The 17,968-nt window shown below is 36.2% G+C and overlaps 1 protein-coding gene and 1 long non-coding RNA gene across 2 annotated transcripts in view; both read right to left on the minus strand.

The window, feature by feature from the left end:
* Window positions 1–6,619: 6,619 nt before the first annotated feature.
* The window catches only part of LOC143388988 (uncharacterized), a 45,987-nt gene continuing 34,638 nt past the window's right edge, over window positions 6,620–17,968 (minus strand). Inside the window, exon 3 of the long non-coding RNA XR_013090092.2 lies at window positions 6,620–6,714. This is a non-coding gene — a long non-coding RNA (uncharacterized LOC143388988). The remainder of the gene's footprint in view (window positions 6,715–17,968) is intronic.
* On the minus strand, window positions 13,713–13,826 carry LOC143389025 (dolichyl-diphosphooligosaccharide--protein glycosyltransferase subunit 4-like). The gene has a single exon (XM_076842377.1). It carries the CDS (start codon window positions 13,824–13,826, stop codon window positions 13,713–13,715), a length of 114 nt encoding a protein of 37 aa, XP_076698492.1.

The following is a 17,968-nucleotide window of genomic DNA, read 5'->3' on the forward strand; positions in this document are numbered from 1 at the left end:
TCAAGTCCTTGGGGAAATTATTCCCTGCTTTAAAAGATTTTGCTGCTAGGAAATGTTTTTCTGATAGTCCTACCAAATTTTCTTTCCACAATTTTATCCTATTACTTTTTGTTCTGATTTAAAATCACTTGAACAGTCTTTTTTTTTTCCTGTTGAATGGTCACACAGTCACTTAAGGTTAAGATCAGTTTGTGTCTTTTCCGATCCTTTTACTTTCCAGACTCTGATTTTATTTTATTATTTTATTTTTTTTACATGCATTGAGATTGAGGTTTGGGTTTTTTTTTTTTTTTTCTCGCTCCAGATTTATTAGCTCACATACTTTACATCCACTTCAATCTATTTTTCCTCTGGTCTGTAAGCATTTATATCCTCTTTTTTATTATTGTCTTCCCCAGTGATGTTTGCATCACATCCCTGATGAAGGTAATTAGTGAGCTGTTTGTTCCCCTTTCAGAGCCATGAATAAAGATGTTCTATAAAGTGAAGCTTTCACACTGATCTTTACTGGGTCCTCTGGGAGCATTCCTCTCAGCTATGCACTCTGTCATTAGCATGAGTTACTTTTTCCCTTTCTTCCAGCTTTCAAAGTATGCTAACACCAAAACATGCAAATCTACTGAAAAACGTCAAATGTGTGCTTGTGAAGTACAGTATTCAATAAAAACATACCAGTTAAAGTGCTTTTTTATTTGGACATTGCAGAGTCTTGTATTCATGATTTATAATTCTCAAAGATCCTTCCAAAAGAGACAACTTCATGACAGTTGCAGCCTCAGCAGAACTATCAAGACTGGTCCTGGAAGCTTTTGTTAATGGTGGAGAAATATTAGCAGAGATCCAACTTTCCCCAGTGCTTGGGGTATTGTGTTAGAGATGAAGCTGAAGATTTTTAGGGAATTTTTTTTTGTATATGTCTGGCTACTTTTGATTTTAAGGAAGCTTTTGATTTTTTTTTCATTCTAGGGAACTAAAACCCTAATATATTAGCAAGTGTGTTAAATACAGTGTCTTCTGATCCAAAGAAGATACAGTCCAGATACAACTAATGGAAGACACATAAAGACCCACACACTTTTAAAGGATGGGTGGATCCATTTTCTAATATCTTGGGACAATCCAGTGAGGGAAGGTCTAGAATCACTCCTAATTCTAATTTCCTAATTCAGGTTATGAAAATGGAGATTAGAGCATTTAATTGACTTTACAAGGATTTCCTAAGAGTGAATACTGTTGCTGAATTTAGACTTAGGACTGTTATATAGCTGCCTTTTTTTGGGGGGGTGGTACTGGGGATAGAACTTAGAGGCAGTAAACCACTGAGCTACATTACCAGTCCAATTTTGTATTTTTTATCTAGAGACAGGGTCTGACTGAGTTGCTAAGTGCTTTGTTGTTGCTGAGGCTGGCTTTCAACTCATGCTCCTCCTCATTCAGCCTCCCTAGCCAGGGGACAATAGGCATCCACCATGCGGCCCAACACTGACCAGTTTTTACAGCACTATCTACACTATACTTAATTAGGCAATCCATGCAAAATCTGATGACTGGCATATACACACAGTTCATTACCCACTGGCTATGATTATGCCTCTGAATAAATGATATGACTCTTATTTCCAACCAAAGTTCAAGAGTTTTGCAAACAGTAGCTCTTTCCAAAATGCTAAGAGAAAACTCTTTTAGAACATTAGTATGGACATGCAAATGTGAAAAAATATTTCCTGCACAAATAAGTTTATTTTTTTAAAGCTAAACAAAATTTTGGAAAAAAAAAAGTTTGCAGTAACTTCGTGGTAAAACTGTTTTGCCATTAATTATCCTGTGACTCTGAAATAAATTTTTCAGTATCATTGTCTCATTGCAAAAAGGGGGTTGTAATCAATTATATTCCATCTAGGCCATTGAAGGTTGAATGGTGGTCCAGAGAATGGGTATAGAGACATATCAATCCTAAGATCCTAATAAAGTTATTTCTGGAAAAAAAAAGGGGGTATGCCAAAGAAATGGAGTTAAAGATTTTGACATGAGATCATTCTCTATTATCTGAATGGACCCTTTGAAGAGACATGTAGAGAAGACACACACAGGAGGAAGGTGACATGTTGACAGAAGTAGAGCTTGGAGTGCTCTCCAAGTCCAGCAGCGTCAGTGAGCACCAGAAACGGAGAGCAGCTGCCTTGGAGCCTCCAAAACCATCAGGTTTCTGTTGAAACATCATTTTGAGACTTTTGGATTTTACAGAACTGTGAGAGGACAAAATTCTATTGTTTTACAACATCTAGTTTCCGGTAATTTGCTCTAATAACCTCAAGAAACTAATAATAAACATTAAAACATGGCATGGTCCAATGTTTTCATTTATTGTATAATTCATTAATATAACCAAAGTTCCTGATTTACCCATCAAATGACACATTGGAATGCATGAGTCTGAAGTTCTTCTTTAATATCTCTACTTAATAAAAGTAGAGAACCATTTACTAGTGAGTTCTGGAAATGTATTTTTTTGAAGATAAAAATAAAGATTGAGACTTGGGAATATGAAAAATAACAGCTAGAAATGGGCAGGCACAGAAGAAAGTACATGTGGAAGGAAAGTGAAGCAAACCTGAGACTTGCTATTTTTCAGAAAAAAAAAGAAAAGGCTCTGTAGGTTGTAGATAATCCATTTTGTACATTTTACTTCAACCACTTAAGTTTAAATTCAAGGTCTCTTTCCGTGGCAAATATTCTTATTGTTCAGGCAGAAAAAACAAACAATAACCAAAAAATAAAAATAAATAAAAACTCTATTTGAGCATATATGTTTTTGAAAGCAGAAAATTTGAGAATTGTTTAAAGAGGCAGTTTTTAAGTTTTAAAATGTAATGCTGATACGGTCATGTTCACATAGAAATAAAATATAAGTAGAGTTTATTTCTACTTTTGGACAAATCTTTCTTTGAACTGGACAGGTTTTTAAAAAGTTAGCAGCGATATTTTATTGGATTATTAAGCAATTTTAACATTTTTCTGATTAAGTATATAGGACTGAACTCATTGACAAGTACTCTATTTAGGGAAAATTATACATTCTACTTTACATACAGTTAAAATATTGAATAAAACTTGCTTATACCATTAATTTATATTTATTCTAAAGTGTAAATACAATAGTTTAATTGTTTGATTTCTAATCAATATGTTTTCACAAATATTTTTAATGTATGACATGAAAGCCAAAAATAACAAATAAAAATAAAATAAAAATCCTCTTAAAATCCTTCAGATGACTCAAGAAGCCACCAACTAAAGAACTTAATGCACTGGTTCTATTTGCTATGTTCTGTTTCTAGCTGGAACAGATGTGAAAATTCTAAGATAAACTTTAACACAGGGGTTATTTAAGAAGGAAATTACTATTAGTGGCCTATCTTAAAAATATACTAGTCAAATGCAAAATGTCATTTGTCACCTTGAGCAAAACATCTGACAACAACAATTTAGAGGAGGAAATTTTTATTTTGTCTCACAGTAGTCCAACACTATAGCTCTGGACCCTAGGTGGGCTAGAACATCATGGTGGAAGGCATGCTGGAGTAAAGCAGATCAGAACATGGCCATCAGGAAGCAGAGGGAAAGCTCCACTCACCAGGGACAAAATATACTGTTAAGGTCTGTAAACAAGTCAGACTGGCACCTGTTATTTTGCCAGAGAAATGTTAGAGTCTATAAACAGGTCTGGATGGCGCCTGGCAAAATGCCAGAGGGAGTGGTTTGTGAAGTAACAAAAGCGAGCCATTAAGTGTGGAGATTCCTTATTGGTTGACTGCTGTATCTATTTTATGCTAATTAGATAAGCTGTGTAAAATGTATAAATATCACTCAGATCCTACAATAAACGGCTCCTATTCCTGCTGCATCAACGTACACAAGTAGTTCGTCACCCCCCGCTTATTCTGCTGTAGCCGGACTGGGGCAGATGTTGGCCCATTACGGGGAGCCCCGGGACACTCGGTGGTAAGTGACGAAAAAAGCTGCCCATCCATAGATAGGACGGGAGCAATCTGCTCGTCCCTAGGCAGATAGGGCGAGAGGAAAAATGGCCATTTCGAGAAAATGGAGAAGATTGATACAGTATGTTTGTGTCTTATTTTGTCTTAAAATGTTGTATTCTCTTTGTGACGAAAATATGGAAGGGGTGAGAAGTAAATTACTAAGGGAAGAAGGCACCCCAGTGGAACCAAGAATAGTTAGGGCATGTGTTGAAAAAAGCCCAGAAACTCTAGTCAGAAAGAAAAAGAAAGTTCAGAAGAAGGATTATCAGAAAAAAAGTTGCATCAAAAGACTATTACTGAATACTTTTCGATACCGGAGGGTGCGTTAATCGACAAGTCGGCTGCCACCTGCCCAAGCCGATCATGGTGCAGCAAGAATTTTCCAAGGGGCAGTTGCCAGCTCTACCCCGCTCCCCTGCCCGGGGGAGCGGATCGCCACTGTGAGCCCAAATCTAGACCTGACCTAGAGGCACAGTCTCGCAGGCTTTTGCTCCCTGTGCCTGGAAGCAGTTTGAATCTGGGACTCTCTCCAGGGCCATCTGGGGCTGCCTGGGATGCTACAGCTGGCAGAAGACGCTACCACATCGTCCCTGATGTTTGGTCATTTTCAATGCCAATAACTAAACTACAATGGGTCTCCCACACCTGGAGGCTGATGAGTAATGAGTACTATTAAGGCTTATTTCAAATGTAAAAAACCTTGAGATAATGTACTAAATTGTTCAGAAGGTTGTTTTCTTAGTGAAATGCTACAGGATTTTTTTAGCCATCCGGAGTTCCTGCCTTCGTCCCAGTGCCGGTGAAAACAAAGGTGGAAGAATTTACAGTGTTGCTGAGAACCAGACAAGACTTCAGCTGAGGAATGGTCAAACTTCAGATCAAGCTAGCTGCCTGCAGAACTGTGATTTAAGCTAGCTGCCTACAGAACTTACCTGGACTGTGATTTACCTGGACTGTGAGTTAATCTATTGATACACTGTTTTACCTGGACTGAGACAACAAACTGTAATCTACAACAAATTGTAACTCAATATCTTTGCTAATGGTGTCATTGCTGGTATAACTTTTCCAAGGGCTTCTTGCATGGAGCCATCAATTAGCTTGGTATTGTAACATTTTGTATCCTCCTTTTCTGTTTCTAGCAGGTTATTTATGGTGTTTCTGTAAAAAACACTATGGTCCTTATTTAAATTAAACAAAAGGGGGAAATGTTAAGGTACGTAAACAAGTCAGGATGGCACCTGGTATTTTGCCAGAGAAATGTTTGTCTGTAAACAAGTCTGCATGGTGCCTGGCAAAATGCCAGAGGGAGTGGTTTGTAAAGTAACAAAAGCAAGCCATTAAGTGTGGAGATTCCTTATTGGTTGACTGCTGTATCTATTTTATGCTAATTAGATAAGCTGTGTAGAATGTATAAATATCGTTCAGATCCTACAATAAACGGTTTCCACTCCTGCTGCATCAATCTACACAAGTTGTTCGTCACCCCCTGGTTATTTTGCTGCAGCCGGACTGCGGCAATATACTCCAAAGATATGTATCCTCTACCCACACCCTACCTGCCACAATTACCACCCAAGTCAATTCATTCCAGTGGATTAATGCACTGACTGGTTTAAAATGCTCATAACCCAGTCATTTCACCCAACTTTCTTGCACTGTTTGACATTTGAGCTTTTGAGAGACACCTCATATCAAAACTCTAACACCAAGTATTTAATTTTGGAAAAAATCTTTAAAGACATATTTATCACCTAGGCAAGCAATATTTACTACATTTGGATATTTGAATTCTACAAGTAATGGAGATATATATATATATATAATCTGTGTACTAGACATACGGAGCCAAATAAATAAAAGTTTTCAAGGAACTTCACTTTCAGTAGATACAGCCACACATAAAGAGATCAGCAAATCATCATGAAGGCTGGCAGATAAAGTGAAAGGAAGTATGGTTGGGTGGCCTTGTGGCAAGAAACATGCATGACACACAGGTCATAGGAAAAGGAGCCAGAGGTCAGATCAGTCTCTGAGCCACTGCCACACAAATTCAGCTGAGTATATTGAGAAACCAGTGACAAGATCCTGAAGCCTAAACACAAACCATCACGGACTACAATCTTATTTTCATGAAATTCTCCTATTTGTAATTAGAATTATAATCCTATCCTAATTGTAGTTAATGGAGTGTAGTTAAGTGTAATACCATATGTTGTACCAGAATCAGAGAAAATCAATTATCTTGACAAAAAGGGTTAATGGAGAATGACTTTAGGAAGAAAGAAACTGAAGAGGACCACACCACCAACCTTCATCAGATTGTGTGTCTTACTCTCATATTCTCTATAGAGCAAATGTCAATCAACTTGATCTTTCAAATATATGTAGTGAAAGCATTGCATTTTCCTCCCCAGACATCTCTTTGCCTTTTAAGGGGTTTAAATTGCCACATGATACAGAAACTACTAACTCACCTGTCAAGTTCCCTTGATAAACTCTGTAGTAGTCCATGTAGATTTTGAAGGACACCACAATGGGATTCAGGGTGCCTTTGCTCCATCAGATCAGTTTCTCTGTTCCCCTTCTTCAGAAGAGATGCTGTTGAGTTGAATTGATCTTCTCCTGAAAGAGTCAACTTATAAAGAAGAGGCATTCAAGGAATCTGTGGAATCTGTTGACACAGAGACTGTGAGTAACTACATGATTTATGGAGTAGGTAGGTGCCTTCTGAGAGGGTTCAACATGCTCCTTACTCCTGGGAGACAGGTAGGTGTCCATGCCCTTTGAGAGAGGACTGGATTCAGAGACTCATTTATAATTGATGGAGTGTAGTTAAGTGTAATAAGCTTAGGTTAAGGCCAATCATGAATTTGGATCTTGTGAATTAGTCTATCAGACTTTTCCTAGCTCAAATCTAGGTAAATCTGTTCAGCAAGAGGGCAAGCATTCTGCAGGGTACAAGAAAGCTCTATTTTTCAATTTGATGAGCACTAAAAAAACTCAAGTACACTCATTACTATATTTCTTATTACTATATATTTAATCATATACACATGCACACATATGCAAACACACACACACACATATGAACAAATGCATGAACTCTCTGGGATGGTTAAAGTACAACATTTTCAGAATATATCTAGAATCCTGTACCAACACTATATATTCTAAGAGGAAGTGGGAAGAAGCAGAAATATACCACCTCCATTTATACAAGGCAACATTAGGTGTGTGATTTGTGAGACTCCAATAGAGGAGTAGAAAGTGGTCTAAGCAGAATAGTAACAAAACAATGATGTATTGATTTTCTGTTAATAGCATTAGAAAAGTAAGTAAGAGTTGTCCTTAATAATGTGGATGTTTCAAAATGAAAAGTAAAAGCAATATCATTATTACCCTCTGGCAACTAAAAAAACTTATTCAACGCTCATGTTGTTTCATGGGAGAAAAGATGTCATACCTTCTTTATCCTGGATCTTCTATGACTCACTATAGCAGGATTTGAAATTATGTAGGGGAAGCTAAATAAATCAACTTCTGGCCTCTTTTTTAATGTTTTATCTGAAGTTGTTTCATATTCTGCAACTTCTCATTTCTAGATGTATTTTCACCAGTATGGGATCTGGCTTTAGGTTTCTGAATGAATAATTTAAAGAAGAAAAAGAAGAATGTCACCATCTGGACCTTTTTATTTTTGGTGATACTGGGGATTGAACCCAGGGATGCTCCCACTGAGTGGAGGTGGTGCTCCACCTTTTAATTTTTTTATTTTGAGTCTTGCTAACTTTTCCTTGAGCTTGTAGTTCTCCTGCCTCAGTCTCTCCATCTCTGCACTCAGAAAAATCAAATTCTTAGTCCTCCTCTGCCTGTCTTCTAACTTCCCATCTTCCTTCCTTCCTTCCCTCTTTTGAGTGTCCAGTCTCACTCCCTTCCTTCCTATTTTCTCTTCCTCTCTGTCTTCTTTCTTTTCTTCCTTTTCAACTATCACCTTTTTCTCTTTTGGTAGAATTGGAGTCATATTCAGTTTTTTTTATTTCTGGATATTTTTCACATTCAGAATGTTGCATATAGTGTATAAAATGTCATTAAGAGGCAATTCAATTCATCTAGCAAGGATAAAAGATTATTCCAGAGGCATGTTTCAGAATGGAAATTCTCAGGGTGGTTAGAATCTAAATGGACACCAAAAGCAAGGGCATGTGCAACTATAACTGATGCTCCAGAGTGGGGCTTGCAGGCACTTACTGAAAGTCAGTATTACTGCCTGTTGTGGGTATTAAGAAGCTAGTTTCACCAAGTATATGGGTGAAAGCATAAAAGAACTGTTCTTAAGAGAAATCTAGTTAAAGAGTTCAGAAATTCAAGAATGTTTGTGGGTCAAGAATATAAATCTAGTAGAGAGACTGAAAATACAAGGTCAACTGTACAACTGATAGAACATTATTATAGGCAGCAAGACATTGTGTGGTAATCTGAGGATTTTGCCATTTATAAAAGGGATACTCTTTTTGTAAAAAAGAATAAAGTGAATGAAGAAAATATAAAGAACCTTAAGGGAGGAGGCAGATTAAGAAATCATATGCCTAGTTGTGGTCATAATTGAGAATTGTTGGTGAGATCATTTGTTCATCTGTTAAAATTTATGCTCCTGGGGAGGTTGGGAACTTTAGGATGTTGATGTTTTGGATCTGTTGCTATAGGGAATGAGATACAGAATCAACAGTGAAGTTGGAATCACTGGCATTTCTAATGAAATTAGTAAGTTAAAAGACATTTTCCTCCGGGCATGCACTTTTACCCAGAAAGGAGTGAAGAAAACAGCAAGAAGTTTCCAGGGCTTGAATTTGGGAAAAGAAGTGTGAAACCTTCAGGAGGCATTATAGATACACTGGCTAAGCCTTCCCAAACTGTTTTAATAAGAAATTGCAAATTGGGTTGAATGCAGAGTGAAATCAGAGAGGCATGGTGGCTGCTGCAGCATGGGGGTAATGGAGGGCACGAGGTCCCAACAAAGGTGCAGATGAGGTCCTTTTGACTAATGAAGGAACATTTGATGCTCAGGTTGAAGCAGCAGTTAGTATCTAAGGACCTGAAGAAAATCAGTTTCCAAGGATGATGCAACGAGGCTGTGGATATGCCAACACGTGGGTGGATGGGTGGATATGGAGGCCACAGGAGTTCAACGGCTGAAAGAAATATGAAGGCTTCAATGTGAGTATGGTAGCAGGGAAAGGAGAGGATGAGGTTGTGATGCAGGAATCAGCCAGTATGGAATAAGTGTTAACCATGGTATATAAGAAAGGGTAGGGGTAGAAATTACCTATTATTTCTATTGAAGTGGAGGCTGAGGAACTGTTAACCCTGCAAAGTGTCCATTTTGATCAATTTAGACATTTGATATGCCTTATGAAAACATAGGATTATGAATTGAAGCATGATACCACCAGTCCAAAGTGGAATGGAGACTTGTGTTCATGTCTTGGAGTCGCAATTTCAGACAGATTCCACATATTGCAAATCCAGACTAGAAAAATCAGAACAGCAGAGAGAACACAAACTTTTATTGTTTTGGCATGTGTGTATGTGTACATATTTGTGTGTGTGTGTGTGTGTGTGTGTGTGTGTGTGTGTATATATATATATATATATATATATATAATTTAAAAGAAAAAGTTCAAATGGAATATACTTTTTCAAATTTTATTTTTCATGTAAAAGAGAAAATTGATTTCATAATTGTAATTCTGGAGGCTTACAAATAAGATTAATGGATGGAAGCTATTGAGAAGCAAATTTTTAGTTAATACAAGGAAAACACCAGTTAGGACTTTCTCCAAATGAAATTGCTTCCTCTTGAAGTAATGAATTCCATACCATGGTTAATGTTTACACTAGACAAAGAAATTCTTCATACCATTGGGTTCACAGAAAAGCAGAATTGGGATGGCCTAGAAGTTTGTTAGAAATTCAGATTGTCAGGACTTTTCAAATATCTGCATTTAAAAAATCTGCACCCTGACAACATCCTCAGGTGACTGCTGTACACATTAAAGCATTGAGTGGAGGTCATTCCCCACTCTGATGACAATTGGGTTCACAAACGATAACCTGTTCCTAGTCTGTGAATTTTGTCACATATTTTGATTTTAAAAGCATGTTTTTCTTACTTCGTTTGTCTCTGTTTTTTTAAAATTTCAAATGTCAAATGAAAAAGTCTATTGGAGTTTGACTCTTCATATTAGGCTTAATTTTATGAGATTATTTTCATATTACATCATCACTAAGTTCATCTACTTAATAAGAGCTCTGAAATGCCACTTTTTGAAAATAACTTTGTGCCTCATGAGCTCTACACCTAAAATATAGTTTTAACAATGCATTGAAAACAACAAAAACCATAACATCTGAAAGCCTCTGTTAGCAACTGCCTTGTGTCACCATCCTTATCGATTGCTCCATGTGGAGTCTTAGAACCTTTTAGTCACTAGGACTTTGCTTTGACTGTTCAATAGGAAGCTGCTTGTGATGAAGGAACTTAGAAGAATTGTTACTTTCTTGCTTTTTCTTGCTTTATATCTATTCTCTCCTTTTAAAAGCAAATTTGTATTCTTTTCTTTTTATTACTCAGAGTTATCCAACATTCTAGATTGTTACTTCTGAGACAACTCAAGCCTTGTTTTGCTTTAAGTGCTTGGTGAGCACAACAATGATTTGTTTTTCAACAGAGAAATAAATTGATAAACTGTGGTAGCAATTATTCTTATGTATTTTTTTTGTTCAGAAAGCACATTCCTTGAGTTTTTTCTTCAAATGGAAAAAATTTTAATTAGCATAAATATGATACAGTGTAACAAGGAAACATCATAGAAATGAATAGGGCTTTCAGCTACAAACCTCTCTCATGACCCGATATTGTTTTTTGTGTGCATAATAACTAAGCTGTATGAAAAACTCTGCTGTCAGCAATGGAACATCACGATTTACAATGTCTCTCTTCCAAAGGGAGTATATCACTACTTACAAAAGTAGCTGATTTATAGCAAGTGGCAAGAAGCAAGAAATCTTGGTTTTTATGGTGAAAAAAAATGGCAGTTACTGTAAAGTTTTTCTTTGAGTTAGGGAAAGATTTGCTATTTGTGATGACTAATATGCTTGGCAACCTAACTGAAGACTTACTAAGTCAAATCATCTTTTGTCAAATGGTAATTCCATTATTGACAAAAAACATATATAAAATGTGTTTCTCCTTGCTTTGTAAATATTCTGATAACACTTTTATTTGTGAAACCCAAATATGAGACTGATGCCCATTTACTTTTGTGTTTGCTTAATCACCATTAATTATGTTTCCTTTATTACCACTCACCCTCTTATCTGTCCCTTCCTTCTTGCTCCCCCAAATGCATCTCTAAGATTTTACTTGAATTCTGCTTTTTTTCTTTTTTAAATAAATCAATACTCTTTGAAAATGACAAAAAAAATAACATGCCAATCTCTTACGGCATGAAGGATATGTTTAGAATTTTTTTAAAAACCAAAAACCTAAATATGCTTTAAAAACTTTCTACTTTAGGCTAGGTATAGTGGTGCACACCTATAAGCCCAGGACCTGGGGAGGCTGAGAAAGAAGATCACGAGTTTAAAGCCAGCCTCAGCAATTTAGCAAGGCACTAAACAATTCATTGAGACCCTGTCCCTAAATAAAATACAAAATGGGGCTGGGGATGTGGCTCAGTGGTAGAATGCCCCTGAGTTCAATCCCTGGTACCAACAAAAACCAAACAAACAAACAAAAAAAAAAACAATAACAAAGAAAACTTGCTACTTTAATTCGTATTCCTTTGGGTTCTTGTAAATTTAAGGCATTTGTCTTTGTGTGTTTACACATTTCATTTTCTCTGGGTTGAAACATCTCCTTGTGATGTTTTCTTCTATAGTTTTTTGGATTTGCAACAATTTTCTCTTCTTTTGCTAATCTGCTTTTCCAGTGTTAATTTCCCTTTCCTCCTCCATTTTAGGGTCCCTTGCATTGTACTTCTTGGGGCTGCTGATGGGCATCTCACCTGCTGACTTGCTTTTCCTCATTGTTTTTCATAGTATCACTGTGGTGAGGATCCTTTCTTGTACAACACTTACCCATAGCCTATCCATCTGTCAAGACCTGTGTCCTATATGTTACCTCCCTGACTACTTTGGTGGTGTTTCCTCTGAAGCTATTTTTCTTCTGCTTACAGGCCTTCTCATTCTTACTTTGACTTTGATGTCCTCAATGCATGAAGATTCATCTAATTATTTCTATACTTCCACTGCTGTGTGTTAATTTGTCCATTTATCAAGAGCTTTTATTATGAAATCACCATTCCATTCATTTTTGTATCGTATAAGTGCTGAGAACTTTGTGACAGTCACTTTCTAGTAGTGAAGCAAGACCTTTGCTTTACCAATCTCCATAAAGAGCAATGAAAGTTATGGTGAAAGATAAATGTGCAACCCAGCCTGGTGCTTCTGGTGGACCAAACAAATGACCAAGAACCATACTTAACTGCCTTGATGGGACATGCCACTTCATCATTTGTAAGTTATTAAGCTACAAAAGCCCATGTGGAAGGATAGTTTAGTAGTAATTTTCTCAATTAATAGCTGTGCTTTTCCTTTGCAAGTTAAAGAAATGAGAAGACAGCAACTACATCACAATACAACATAGGAAAAGTGAATCAAAGACCACAGATTATACATTTGTATAATTATTCTATTTCGAATGGATGTCTTCAGAATTCTAGAAATAAGCATGTGGCCAAGATCAAAGTAAAAGGGAGTTTTATTTGGTTTTCTGATCAAAGTGATCCAGAGAAGCAGAAGAAAGACAACAGAGATCTTTCAATCCATGATGGAATTGACCTCAGACAAGTTATGACATTAGTGCCTCCTATGTTAGACAATGACAGTGATTGATCTAAAAATAGCTAAAATTAGAAAATATGTGATATGCTAATGTCATTTCTCCTTATCAATAGCTGCCATAATATTTTAACACTTGTGATCTTCTTCAAGTAATAGGAACAAAGTCATAAAAGCATTTTACCATTAGAATTCCATGAATCCCACATATTCTGTTTTCTTCTAAATTTCACCCCAACTCTAAAATATATAAAGTCAGATTAGCATTTATGAAGGTTTTATAAATTTGAAAATTAATTATTTTGTAACTTTTCCTCAAATTTCCAATGCAGCCAAAAAATGCCTGGTCTTTCCTTTTCTGTAAAATAAGGAATCCTCTTTCACCTGTTTTACATATATATATATATATATATATATATATATATATATATATATATATATATATATAATAATATATACTTTGTATTATATATATATATATATATATACATATATATATATATTTGTATAATATATACATTTTGTATTGGGTGTAGGAGAGGCAGTAGAAAAGCAGCTCCTATACTGGGCCCTATTCAGTAGCAGCTTCTTGTTCCTTATGCTTAAGGAAGACTTTGAAGAAATAAAAGTTGTTTGGAAGAATCCAGGTGTAGTTGCATTGTATGTTGTGATGGGTAGAAGGGATGAAGTGAAGTGTGAAGGCCACTCACACCCTCTATCTTGCCTGAGACTGTGTCCTGGAACCCTGAGGTGGAGAAAGCACCACTTTCATTCCTGCTTCCGGGGGTTGTTGACGGTCACGTTGTGATAGAGAACCACAAGTGAGAAGACAGACATGCCCACCTTGTTGGCGAAGATGGCAAGCTGCACGTCTGTGATCATCCTGACCAGCTTGACTCGGCTCCGATGCTGCCTGCATGCCAGCTGGAGGAGAGGTCTATATTTTAGAAGGTGGCTAGAATCTCATTTGACTTGTTTCCTTTACTTCCAGTATTCCCACATTCCTCATCACAAGCTAAAAACAGATGTGTTCAATTTTGCTTGTGAGTGCTTGGATTCCTAGTAGCATTGCATAAAGTTCATAATATGACCATGATATTAATTTGTCACAATTTCAGCTGATATTCCTTATCTTAGCTTATGATATATATGTTCAATTCACTTACTTTATTTCTAAGCAAAGGATGTTTTCTGGTTACATATCTGCCCAAATGTGAACCCAGTACTTAACAAAGGAGCTGGATTGATTGGCATCCTCACTACAGTAAAGCATACAGTTAGTACTGTGGGAATCCCTTTTGAGTTACTGAAATCAGAAAACTTAGAGGATTATGATAATGAAAAAGTGAAACTAGGCAGAAGGTTATTAATTCATGGAGCAAAGTAAGACTCAAAGAACCTATAGTGATTGAAGAAATCTGGAAGAAAATAGGTAAGTCAATGAATGTCAACTTCATCCAGAAATGTCAAGAGTAGGACCTGAACCAAAGGTAAGGCTGACGTCCAGTTTTATATTTCCTATTAAGAAAATACTTTTCGGAGTGAGATCAAAGATGCAGATAGCTAGGTCTGGAAACCCACAGTTCCTGGAAAGCCATGAAAGCACAGAAACCATATTTCAACTTCACAGGTTTCAAGCTTGAATTTTTTCTTTTCAACCCAGAGAGAATGACCTTGACATACACATACCAAAATTTCAATTTACAAGGAAGGTTATACACAGACATATTACCTTTTCCCATGGTAAAATGTAAATGAAATGCAAAATTATAACTGTAAAATTTGTTGAGTACAATGGCAAAAACAAAGAAAAGCACCTGACCTCATTTCTGACAGTAGATAAGTCTATTTTGTAAACATGATAATTTTAGATTATCATGAAAGCTATAAATAAAATAAATTGGAGTCATGTGAGAGAAATTTAACCACAAAAGTAGGTTTTCTATTTTATTTATTTATTGTTCTCCTCTAGAGTAAGCTGAAGAAGTGACATTTTACCTAAGACCTGAAAGATGAGGATGTTCAAACCATACCAGAATGCAAAGGAAGAATGCCCAGGCAGGAGAAATAAGAAAACCCTTACCTATACAGGTGTTGGTGTCATATTATAACTTTCAGGATTTGGGAAAGACATTTAAGATATTGTTTTTTCTTGCTGTGGATTGACATTGCTGGCACTTCTAAGGGTAAATTTAAAAACAAATTCCATTTCTTTTAACTTCACTACCACCATCTGCCTTTCTACTCCCCCTCTGCACACTAAACAAAACAGTATTAAAACATCGATTTGTGATTCACACAAAGGGAACTTACTGCCAAGACTACACCTAGGATGGGTGCAGCAAGAGGCAAAAACCACTTACAGTGCTTGACAGTTTCCAAAACACAGATATCAACATTGACTTAAGACCTTTGAGCCAGCAGCAAGGAGTTCTGGTAGAGATGATTATGTGTTATCTTTGTGATTTATGTATGTGTCAACTTTAATGATGAGTGGTCTATGACTTTCAAATCAGAGTTTCACTTTGGATCTATTTTTTAAAAATAATAAAAATAGAGTTTAAAGTTGCTTGGAAATAACCTTTAGAATGCAATTTAAAAATAATAAGTAGAAAATAAATGTAAAACACTGTCAACCAATTCTTTAATAGATGGAAAAATAAATATTTAGGTGATATTGCATTTCTAAAAACAAAACGATCTGCAAGTTGAAGAGTATGAATAGCCCCGAAATGAAGAAGAATAGCTAGAAACTTTCATTCAGAGCATTACTTGTGACTCTTTATATACTTTCAAGTAGTCTGATACTTGAAGATTTTTTTTTGGAAAATAAGTGATGAAATATTTCAAAGGCTATATCAATGAATTACGAACATTCAGAAGGACAGATGAAAATCTTGGAATCTCATACTGCTCTTTTATGACCATCTAAAGAAAAGTCATGCCAGCAGTAAGATGCTTCTTCATTAAGAGTTCAGAACACTTTATTCCTGGAGTTTTTTCCTATTTATTTTCCTGTCTAGAAAATATGGCAATAAAATCCCTCCTCACCTTTGCATTTAAAGAAGGAATAAAGCTGCTGATCTTCTTTGCATGGTTGTGAGTTCAAAGTTCAACCCAATTTAAAACCTATCACATTACCAAAACATTTGAAACATTAGAATTTTAGGAATAGCACATATTACTAAAACACTGGGTATATTCTAGGGCAAGTGGTCATTGATTAATTTTTAAAGAACATAAAATGCAAATCAACTTTTTGTAGAAACTTTTAGTGCTTGGAAAATCTTCTGAAGACATTTTCCACTGAATCATTAAACAAAAGTATCTCATTGATCTCTAGATGAGTACAACATATGACTTTAGAATTGAAACTGTCCAAATTCTAGAAAGTGTCAAACAAAGAGATTAGGACTATCTGGAAGTTAAATCCCTTTCTCTTGCCATGCACAAAAATTAACTCAAAGTGGATCAAGGAACTTGATATCAAATCAGAGACATGGCGTCTGATAGAAAAAAAGTTGGCTATGATCTACACACTGTGGGGTCGGGCTCCAAATTCCTCATTAGGACACCCATAGCACAAGTGTTAATAACTAGAATCAACAAATGGGACTTACTCAAACTAAAAAGTTTTTTCTCAGCAAAAGAAACAATAAGAGAGGTAAATAGGGAGCCTACATCCTGGGAACAAATCTTCACTCCTCACACTTCAGACAGAGCCCTAATATCCAGAATATACAAAGAACTAAAAAAATTAGACAATAAGATAACAAATGACCCAATCAACAAATGGGCCAAGGACCTGAACAGACATTTCTCAGAGGAGGACATACAATCAATCAACAAGTACATGAAAAAATGCTCACCATCTCTAGCAGTCAGAGAAATGCAAATCAAAACCACCCTAAGACACCATCTCACTCCAGTAAGATTGGCAGCCATTAGGAAGTCAAACAACAACAAGTGCTGGCGAGGATGTGGGGAAAAGGGTACTCTTGTACATTGCTGGTGGGACTGCAAATTGGTGCGGCCAATTTGGAAAGCAGTATGGAGATATCTTGGAATGCTCGGAATGGAACCACCATTTGATCCAGCTATTCCCCTACTCGTTCTATTCCCTAAAGACCTAAAAAGAGCACACTATAGGGACACTGCTACATCCATGTTCATAGCAGCACAATTCACAATAGCAAGACTGTGGAACCAACCTAGATTCCCTTCAATAGATGAATGAATAAAAAAAATGTGGCATTTATAAACAATGGAGTATTACTCTGCATTAAAAAATGACAAAATCATAGAATTTGGAGGGAAATGGATGGCATTAGAGCAGATTATGCTAAGTGAAGCTAGCCAATTCCTTAAAAACAAATGCCAAATGTCTTCTTTGATATAAGGAGAGTAACTAAGAACAGAGTAGGGACGAAGAGCATGAGAAGAAGATGAACATTAAACAGGGATGAGAGGTGGGAGGGAAAGGGAGAGAGAAGGGAAATTGCATGTAAATGGAAGGAGACCCTCAGGGGTATACAAAATTACATACAAGAGGAAGTGAGGGGAAAGGGGGAAAATATAAGGGGGAGAAATGAATTACAGTAGAGGGGGTAGAGAGAGAAGAGGGGAGGGGAGGGGGGAGGGGGATAGTAGAGGATAGGAAAGGCAGCAGAATACAACAGACACCAGAATGGCAATATGTAAATCAATGGTTGTGCAACTGATGTGATTCTGCAATCTGCATACGGGGTAAAAATGGGAGTTCATATCCCACTTGAATCAAAGTGTGAAATATGATATATCAAGAACTATGTAATGTTTTGAACAACCTACAATAAAAATTAATTTAAAAAAATTATGTCAATATTTTAGCTAAATAAAAGCAAATTTAAAACAAATTAAAATAATAATGTATGATATTCTTTATTAAATAAACTTTCCTACTTATCAATTTGCTTTCCATATTTTATAAGAACTTATTCATATGATGAAATTCAGGTGTGTTTTAGCAGAAATGGCTCAGAATT

This window comes from Callospermophilus lateralis, unplaced genomic scaffold (genome assembly GCF_048772815.1).
Source record: "Callospermophilus lateralis isolate mCalLat2 unplaced genomic scaffold, mCalLat2.hap1 Scaffold_43, whole genome shotgun sequence".
Taxonomy (NCBI): domain Eukaryota; kingdom Metazoa; phylum Chordata; class Mammalia; order Rodentia; family Sciuridae; genus Callospermophilus; species Callospermophilus lateralis.